Source organism: Garra rufa, chromosome 2 (assembly GCF_049309525.1).
Source record: "Garra rufa chromosome 2, GarRuf1.0, whole genome shotgun sequence".
NCBI lineage: Eukaryota > Metazoa > Chordata > Actinopteri > Cypriniformes > Cyprinidae > Garra > Garra rufa.
Window position 1 is genome coordinate 48974823 of NC_133362.1, and position 9805 is coordinate 48984627.

Consider the following 9805-nt stretch of genomic DNA (forward strand, 5'->3'; position numbering starts at 1 on the left):
ATGGTCACGTCATTCAGAGAAAATACTTCTATAAATGTGTTATAAACAACACAGAAATGAACATTGATATTGTTCCCAGCTATATTTCCATTCAGACAGTGTAAAAACCAAACCTCTGGTCATCAGTTCTTCATTGTGAAGCTACTAAAATGGTTCAACTTTTCCACAGTTCACAGTAATAGAGAAAAAGCATTTATTTGATTGAGAATCCGACATGAATCAGTATGAGCAGACTGTGATGAGCCACAAACAGCAGTGTTTCCTGAGATTGAGATTGAGATGAGTACATCTGTGTGTTTCTCCTCTGACGTGTTTCATCTCCTGTTCTCCATCAGAGAGACTCATCGTCTGAAGACCGGCACAACCCTACAATCTCCTGCCATGAGAAACACACCGTTTCTCTCTCTTTTGTAATCATGGAGCCCTCAGCAGTCAAAACAGAAAATATGTCCTTTTCCTTGAATCAAGGAAGCAGAAGGACTCTGAGAGAAAGCTGAAGAATCTGGAGCTCGTCTCTCATCCTCACCATCACTGCATGTGCGCCGCTGTCACCAGACCTGCAGACAGACACCCCACGCCCTGAGGACCCCCAACACCAAAAATACAGACCCAGAGAGTGTGTGTGTGTGTGTGTGTGTGTGTGTGTGTGTGTGTGCGTGTGTGCGTGTGTGTGTGTGTGTGTGTGTGTGTGTGTGTGTGTGTGTGTGTGTGTGTGTGTGTGTGTGTGTGTGTGTGCCAAAAGACTGTGTTACTCCTGTGTGAATGACACATACCGCTTCATTCCTCTTTTCATAAATTAAATCAATGTTATAAACTTCCTGACCACTGTCTTATTCTCATCCTCCACCGCTGCAGTACTAGAAAAACACAACAGAAGGAGAATATACAGATGTGTTATAAACCTGGTCCTAATGACGTGATGTTAAAGGAGTAGTTCACTTCCAGAACAAACATTTACAGATAATGTTGTTACCCCCTTGTCATCCTAGATGTTCATGTCTTTCTTTCTTCAGTCGTAAAGAAATGATGTTTTTTGAGGAAACAATTTCAGGATTTCTCTCCATATAGTGGACTTCTATGGTGCCCCGAGTTTGAACTTCCAAAATGCAGCTTCAAAGGATCCCAGCTGAGAAAGAAATCTTATCTAGCGAAACAATCGATCATTGTTGAAACAAATTGACAATTTATATACTTTTTAACCTCAAATGCTTGTCTTGACTAGCTCTGTGTTAACTGTTTTTTTCTGGTTCAAGACAGTTAGGGTTTGTGGAAAAACTCTCATTTTCTCCTCTAACTTCAAAATCATCCTTACGTTGCTGCAGAATTACAGACCCAGTGTTCACGAAGTGAACGCGCAAAGAAGATCAAACCCTTTACAAAAAAAAAAAGGTAAAACAGCGATGTAGGAGGATTTTGATGTTGAAGAAAAAATGAGTTGGGAGTTTGTTGCCATACCCTAACTGTCTTAAAGCAGATTACAAAGACTATGCATTCACATCACAGAAACCAGACAAGACAAGCGTTTGAGGTTAAAAAGTATATAAATTGTTAATTTGTTTAGAAAATAACGAATTGTTTGACTGGGATCGTTTAGAGCTCTTTGAAGCTGCATTTAAACTGCATTTTGAAAGTTCAAACTCGGGGCACCATAGAAGTCCATTATATGGAGAGAAATCCTGAAATGTTTTCCTCAAAAAACATCATTTCTTTACGACTGAAGAAAGAAAGACATGAACATCTTGGATGACAAGGGGGTGAGTACATTATCTGGACATTTTAGTACTGGAAGTGAACTAATGTAGGGTAATGTGGGTCATACAGTAGTCTGACATTGGTCTGCTGTCTGGAGATGTAAATGTGCGTCTTAAGGCGGTAAGAAAGTATCTAAGCTGCCAGTTCCAGAGCAGCATCTGCGACTCAGTCGAGGTCCAGGATGAGGGGCTCGTGGCCGGTCTCCTTCAGGAAGCGGAGCAGGTCGTCCGGCTTGAGTCCGGTGGAGGCGCTGTTGGTCATGGGGTGGAAGTAGACCCTCTAGTGTCCGCCGTGGGTCAGGTCTCGGTCCAGCACCATCCTGACGCTCCGCTCGGTGTCGCAGAAGAGCGCGAGAGCCGTGGCGCAGCCCTGACCCACCTTCAGCTTGTCCAGCATCACGGACTCCTCCGCCAGACGCAGCGTCCCCAGCCCCAGACGCTTGGCCACGTCGCTCAGGTTGATCTGCCGGTCGTGTCTGGCGGACAGCAGCCACAGGCTCTTCTTCTTCTTGTCCTTCAGGAAGAGGTTTTTGGCGACGACGCCGTTGACGTGAGCCATGTGGACCATCATCTCCTCCACCGTGAACACCTCCAACACAAACACACTCCAATGCATTCATTTATAGCACTTCTCACACGACATGCTGTTTGAGAGCAGCTTTACACAAATGATGATGGTTAGAATGGCTTAATTCCTCAAACAATCACGAGGTTACGATTTGTTATGAGCTATAAATCACCTTATGTAAGTGTGAGTGTGTGTACGCCAATGAAGAAACAGTCTTGAGTTTCTCCTCTCATGTGTTATACTTCATCATGGTCTCACCTCTGGATGCTCGATGCAGATCGTGTCAATATCCAGTCGCTTGAGCAGCTCCTCCAGCTCCTTCCTCAGCTCCACAGACGCCATCGCGACTAACAACAGCTGTCACTTCAACTGTATGTGGATATGCTTATATGGTTACAGCGCACAAGCTCTGTGATTGGTCCAGACTAACAGCAGACGATTGTGATTGGTCAGGAGCCAGCGGCGTTGAGTAAAGGAACGGCCACGTCCTCATCTACATTCATTACAGTATCGGCGATTTCATACAGATAGCGATGCGGTTCATATAAACTATGATTAAAACACATCAAAATAAAGAATAAGTTATCAAATGGAGAAATTATAGATTAAATAAATCTTTGGAGAGCTGCAAAACTTGTTAAACTCTCCTTCACACGTTTTCTCTCCACAGCAGACGCCGCTTCCGGTTTGGAGACTGTTGTTAAACAGCGCCACCTGCCGCCCTCCACCACTTACAAACACGTCTGAATGTTTTGTGGTTATTATACCACTTTACTGATCTTTTGCCACATCTTTAAGACGTTTGTAATCTATAAACTAATAATAATCCCGTGAAAAAGTCCATCTCCTCTTATCTCTCAGATCAAAATCCAGCCACATATTTGTTTAGAGCTGTTCTGGCTTGTAAACGGTGCTTGATCTGTGCAGATTTCTCTCCTGATTCAGACCTGACCACCTTTTCACTGGAGGAAGCGTTATTATGGACTCATATTTTAATGATTTGTTTCACCTTTTCTCTTCAGGGCCAGTTTTTCCAAAAGTAATCCAGAGGGATTTTGGATCACGGATTGGATCAAATCATGGAAATGGGTTTTTCAAAAGTAAAAGAGAGATTTTAAATTAAAATCAGACCATGTTATCCAATCTTATATTTGATTTGGATCAAACCTCCCCTTTGGGTTATTCAGAACTTTGAACTCAGATTGGGATCTATTTGATCCAAAAAAACAGGATTATCCTGATCCCATCAGAAGGATGGATTCAGCTGTGATTTTTCACAGGAAGACACTCAAACACTGACTCAAGAACAATCATAGTGCACGACATTATTACCTTTCACAGGCAATAACTAGAAAAAATTAAAAATGCACTGAAATGAAGATTCTTGGCCGAAGCCGAACAAAATTACACACTGGGACGAAGGCCTATTACTGAACACAGTTTTGTGTGTTCCCTCATGTATTTGGTAAATTTTTTTTTTACCATTGCATAAATTAAATAGCCAATATTTGCTTTTTAGTTTTGTCTTGCTGTTCAAAGAAAAAAATAAATTACAAAACAACACTTTAATCAGTGCATCCCTACAAAAAAATCAGCTTCATGAAATGAGAGAAGAGCAGAGTCCGAGAGATGATGACGATCGGTGTGTTTTATTGATTATTTATCCTCAGGTTTGTTGAAGCAGTAGGTCAGACAGCACTTCCCGCAGTAGTGTCTGTCGAAGTGACTGGCCATGAAGACTCCAGCGCCGCACTCGTCGGCCGGACACTCGCGTCTCAGACGGTGGATCTTCCCGTTCTCATCCACCTGCGGCGGCACAGCATCATCAGCGTCACGCTCAACAACAGACCACAGAGATGAGGTGAGGAGGTGCTGGGGTTACCTTGTAGTACTTGAGCACCGCCAGCTTCACCTTCTTCCTCTTGTGCTTGTTCTTCTTGGGTGTGGTGTAGGACTTCTTCTTCCTCTTCTTGGCTCCGCCGCGCAGCCGGAGCACCAGGTGCAGAGTGGACTCCTGCGCACACCGCGCACACCACACACACACACACACACACACACACACACACACACACACACACACACACACAACACAGACACCACACACACACACGTGTTCAGATGAGGACGAGCTTCAGTTCTAATGGAGCTGAGGTCCCACACGCACCTTCTGTATGTTGTAGTCCGACAGCGTGCGTCCATCCTCCAGCTGCTTCCCAGCGAAGATCAGCCTCTGCTGGTCCGGAGGAATCCCTGCAGGACAAACAGCAGCCGCTCAGCACAGATGAACACAAACACACAGGAAAGCAGTCAAACCGTGCTGTACATCACCTTCTTTGTCCTGGATCTTTGCCTTGACATTTTCAATAGTATCTGACGGCTCGACCTGCAGGAGATATGGAGGATTACAGCATGACAGGGCAGTGAACACAGACAGGGCTGGATCTCTTTTTTTTTTACCTAGTGTTTTGCAAATGCTATTAAAAAAATTGATGACTCTGAATTATTCAGTTTTCACATGACATCACATCCTTACAGGAACAAACACAGCTTTCCTGCACTGACCTCTGCTTATTCTTACACGGTTCGCATGACACAGACTAGTAATGCAGTAAGACAATCCCATTTAAAGGCCAAATTCAGTATAAACCTTACGATGGCAAGCAGATGAACACAGAATATAAACACAACATACAACATTTTTTCTGTAAAAACCATTATAAATAAATCAATGAACCCTTTAGCACATTGCGTTCATATGTTTAGCTCATCTGCGTGCCTGTATAACGTATGCATCATCAACAGAGGGTTTGCACTTCGGTCACAGCTTGGCCATATTGGAGACACTCAGCACGGATCGCACAGTTGATGTACTACTGAAAACATTCTGCTAATTTAAGCTGTTAAACCACAAACAAAATGTGTGGAAGCTGCTAAATCATATAAAAAAGGACTTTGTAAGCAGGGAAGCGTGCAATATTTTGACAAACTATAGCTAATAGGTGGTAAAGACACATACGAGCTGTATTAATGAAGATATTAGCCTAATATTTCACCTTTCCTGACGGAAATAATAAAAAACACGAATGTTGTCCAGATTCTTGCTCTGGAAATCCTGGTTCAGTTTGTCCAACTACAAACACCTTTTGTTCCTCAGACAGTTTTTGCACTCTTCTCCTTGATTTGTTATATCTTTTGTCAGTCTATAGCACCCGCTTATGTTTTTTCCCTGTTCAACCGATTAGTTCAGCCCAAAACATGACAATAACTAACTTTTTTCAGTAATAATCAGCCAAATATGTGCGTTTCATTCGGTTCAGTGGCACCGTTTACGTTCAGTGCCACCAATATGGCCGACTGATGATGTAATGTAAACGCTCTATAAGGTGTATACTGAATTTGATCTCTTAATACAACTGTCTGAAAATATTATGGCACTTTAAGTGTTTTCATATTAAATGTTTTAGAATGTGCTGCTAAATTTAGTGATTGAAATATTGCGGTGGGTGCTTCATATGGATTGCAAATGGCCAAAACATGCATTTTGTTGACGTATTTGTTTTATTCTTGTGAGAGGCGATCTAAATATTTGTGGAGTGGAAACAGATGGTAAATTGTCAGGTTTGTGCTTCTGTTCTCTGGATGTTTAGTCCTCCAGATCTTAACATGACTGAAAACTACGAACACCTTACTGGAAGAACATTTGTTTACAACTTTGAAAGAACTATTACCATTACTATTACTATTATCCGGGTTACTCTGGGTTCACTCCTAATTCTGCCATGACCATATAACGTTATATATAACAGTACTTCATTACGGATAAGCTGACATGTGACACTGGACTATATATATGTGTATAACTGAGCTGAGCTGGAGCACACACACACTCTTCATTGGTGTTCACAGCAGTGTTGACTGTGATATGAGACTCTCTCTCTCACTCACCTCGAGTGTGATGGTTTTACCCGTCAGCGTTTTCACGAAAATCTGCATTTTGGACTGGCGTGCACCTGCACACACAAACAGCGCGTTTAACCTGTGTGTTTAAGCGTGTGGTGTGTAGTTTTGTGTCGTTTTACTGTATGGCTGTGTATGAGCGTTCACTCACCGCTGCAGTGCTAATGGCGGACCATGAGGAGAGGAGCGCTAGTGCGCGTGCACGGGGCTTCAGCGCGGGAGTGCGCGGTCACACAAGGCGCCTGATCAAAAATGAGAACACCCAAATAATCAAGGCGTAGGAAAATGATAATGCGTGCGTCTAATATATTGTTTTCATGTTTTGTAATATTTCTTCAGCGCAGTATTTTTTTTTTTCAATTTTGCTTGTGACCGTCATAATAAATGTAAATCAGCATGAAGAGATTGTTACAGGCGGCACGTAAGTTTTTTTTTTAAAGTAGTCAGATACGGTGTTTAGTAATTTTCTTGTTTTAAGTCTTATTGTTCTCAAGTTTAAACTGGAGGTGTAGTAACGTTTATTAATGACATTTTTCTCGTGAATTAAGCCTTATTAAACCGCTATCCACAGCAGTGTGGGGCCGCTGTCACGTGATACTCGTTATTTTTCGCGGCGCTGCAGTGATGGACCAATCACAGGCGTTTGTGATTACTGTCTAGACGGTGTTGCCAGATTGGGCTTCTTTTGCTCGGCTTGGACCGGAGAATAACGCATTGGGCGGGTAGACAAAATTTGGGCTGCTTAAAAAAAAATAAAAGCCGCACAATCAGCTGTTTTTCTCTTCGCTTTTATCATTAGTCATGTTATTTTAGTACGTTCGAGCTCAAAGTATCACAGTAATATAATGTGTAGTGCAGTCATAAACTCATTTTTGCTTAACGGAACCCTTACTGGTTTAGTTTAACAGAGACCTGTCAATCAATTTACGTCTTTTACGTTAGTGAGATGTGATGACTTGTGAGTGACGGGGTTTTACATTACATTTGTTTCTCATCACTTTATTGTGCACTTTTTGCACAGAAATTAGCATATTTTTTACTGTGGACATTAAAAATGATGCATGCGTTTTTCCAAGGGTTAAAGTCATCGGTTAATTTCCACTTTGAAAAGATTTCTGGACATTTTACGCATATTTTCGGACTGTTTTGGTCCATATTCCTGTGAAATTGATTTATCTTTATTTTAGTTGTCATTATTCTTTTTTTTAAAGAGATAAAAATGGTCCTTATCAACCTTGACATGGCAATAAAATTCTCCTTATTTTGGCAGTTAAAATTTGGGCTGGTTTTTGTTGAAGTGGGCGGGTTTTGGTGAGCTTTTGGGCTGGAAATCGTCAACCTGATCTGGCAACACTGTCGCACACACCGGTTGTGTCTCAAATCACACTAAGATGTTTTTAAAGACTATAGCATGTAGCCTATTATGATCACATACACAGAAACCGTTTAAACTGTTAGTTATGATTTTTATTTTAAATGAATAATGGCCATTCCACTGAATGGGTGCCATTTCTGTCCCCAGGACATTATACAACAAATATGCATGAAAATTAACTATGAAGTACATTTTATTAATAAGTCCTGCACATTAATCTAACTGCAAATGTAAAATATATCATTTTAAAAAATAATAAAAACTACTACATTTTAAACTGCTACATTTGAACATGAAATATAATGTTGAGAATTCTTCAGAAATCATTTTTATTTTGCATTTGTGTGTACCTCCATATCCTATCTGTGCTTTAAATACATTTATTTCAAAATGAATCTATAATATTTGACATAAAAAAAAATACACTTTAGTTGTCTCCTCAGGTTTTATTCTCACATATTTTCAACATAATATTACAACATCTGGATCTTCTGAAGGCAATGAAATGATTGAAAGCATGTGGTCTCATTTTCTTTTCTGTGTATATGATGATATTGTAATAATGGCTGAGAGCATCAATATACTGTCCTGTTACCTAAATTATTTCTTAGATGTTACTTGTTTATTTAAAAAATACAAATCTTTGGTGAATCGCTATAATTTGCTCAGTATCTTCATAATATTAGCATGTACTTCATGTGGGTGTATTTGTGTGTTTAATAATGTTATCCTAAAATCTCAATCCTGTTACTTTCAGTCCTGTGACTCATATATCCTATACTCATCTATAGTAACTGTGTAATAGCAACAGGAGTGAGCCTATTTATCTAGATGGCTATATCTGTCACAGGGAGTCAGACTGAGACGTGCGGATCCATTTGCAGCATTTATTGAGAATCGTCAACAATCAAGAGTAATCACCGGAAAACAGGAACAATGTAGGAAATCCAGTAAACAGTTCAATACTCAGGCAATGGTCGCAATGGCAGGTAGCAGGAATCGTCAACGGGGTACACAGTCCAGAGCAGTGGCGATTTCTTTAAGACTGCAAGGGAAGCTCAGCTTCCCCTATAATGTCACAAAATTAATGGTCAAATTACGTACTATTGTATTAACATTTTATTGACTAAAAATGCGTTAGAAAACGTTCATCTCAAAGACGAATTCGTTCAGAATCAGTTAGATATAGCAGGTCGGCTGACTTGATTTTCTTCTCATACATTCCCGTAGCGTCACAGTGCATTTCCCCATTGAAGCCCAGCGTCCATTGACTTCAATGGGGCTGCTTTGAACGTTTTTTTTCAGTGCTTTGAAACTAGACGGTCATTGGATAAACGCTGCGATTATGTCCCGCCCACGGACGCTCAGTGTCTCTGGGGGTGAATGAGGAGTGGGCTGGCCTGGACGCTGAGCTTCTGCGTGATTATTGGAGGATCTGTCGAAAGATTGCATCTCCTTTTGACTGACAGCGATTTTGTCCTATAAGGAATCGCTGAAGCTATTCGTTCGCGCTCTCTGCGCTCAGTCCCATCGTGGATTTCTCAAGTTCAGTCGAAATAAAAACTGCTGCAACCTATTTCTTTATATTTGCTTGGCGAAATTGCTTGATTTTCACCATACATTTCACACAATTATACACCACATTCCTTGTTTCACTTTTACAGAGTTTAATATTTTTTTTAGATCATTCATTCATATGAAACTGCACACGAAAAGTCACTGGAAAAGACGCCTAGTTGGTACGACAGGGTCACAGACCATTTTCTTGAAAAGGAACGTAGGGCAGAATTTACTTTTAAATAAATAGACAATTTTATGATGTAGACCGAAAATGAGCTTCCCCTATTTGACAGACTAGTAGCCGCCACTGGTCCAGAGTCATACACAGGGAAACCAACACAAGGGAAAACAAACTTGGGAAGAAACGCTCGGAAATACAGACCATACGGAACAATAATGGTGCGTTCACACCGGACGCGACTTGCGCGGAAAAAACGCGCTATTCACGCGTAGTTGAACGCTTGAACATTTGAGTTTACTCGCGCCATTCGCGCGGTAAAATTCGCGTCATTCGCGCGTGACATTTTCTTCACAACAGACGCGAATTCGCGTCAAGGGAGGGGCTTCTGCCACTCGTCAGCGGGGAAGTAGTTG

The 9805-nt window shown here is 41.2% G+C and overlaps 3 protein-coding genes across 4 annotated transcripts in view; 1 reads left to right on the top strand and 2 right to left on the bottom strand.

The window, feature by feature from the left end:
* ccdc88ab (coiled-coil domain containing 88Ab) overlaps positions 1-818 on the top strand; it is a 78876-nt gene extending 78058 nt beyond the window's left edge. For both annotated transcript variants that reach the window (XM_073834346.1, XM_073834348.1), the window contains one exon: positions 336-818. The gene's annotated coding sequence lies outside the window, so the exon portion shown is untranslated. The remainder of the gene's footprint in view (positions 1-335) is intronic.
* prorsd1 (prolyl-tRNA synthetase domain containing 1) lies at positions 180-2947 on the bottom strand. Its single transcript, XM_073834349.1, is given in 2 exon segments — positions 180-2340; positions 2578-2947. Coding segments are annotated over 2 exon segments (507 nt in total). The 5' UTR covers positions 2662-2947; the 3' UTR covers positions 180-1917.
* A 1000-nt stretch (positions 2948-3947) lies between these two features.
* LOC141325575 (ubiquitin-ribosomal protein eS31 fusion protein) lies at positions 3948-6465 on the bottom strand. Its single transcript, XM_073834350.1, has 6 exons — positions 6428-6465; positions 6265-6329; positions 4648-4702; positions 4484-4569; positions 4202-4333; positions 3948-4125 (listed from the first exon to the last, which is right to left on the bottom strand). The coding sequence occupies exons 2-6, from the start codon at positions 6310-6312 to the stop codon at positions 3976-3978; spliced, it is 471 nt and encodes a 156-aa protein (XP_073690451.1). The 5' UTR covers positions 6313-6329; positions 6428-6465; the 3' UTR covers positions 3948-3975.
* Between the last annotated feature and the right edge of the window lie 3340 nt (positions 6466-9805).

Excerpts from the sequence above, each read along its gene's own strand:
- LOC141325575 (XM_073834350.1), bottom strand. The coding sequence starts at position 6,312 with ATGCAGATTTTCGTGAAAACGCTGACGGGTAAAACCATCACACTCGAG. Across the intron at positions 4,703-6,264 it reads GTAAAACCATCACACTCGAG|GTCGAGCCGTCAGATACTAT; the intron begins GTGAGTGAGAGA and ends TATCTCCTGCAG. Across the intron at positions 4,126-4,201 it reads CGGTGCTCAAGTACTACAAG|GTGGATGAGAACGGGAAGAT; the intron begins GTAACCCCAGCA and ends GTGCCGCCGCAG.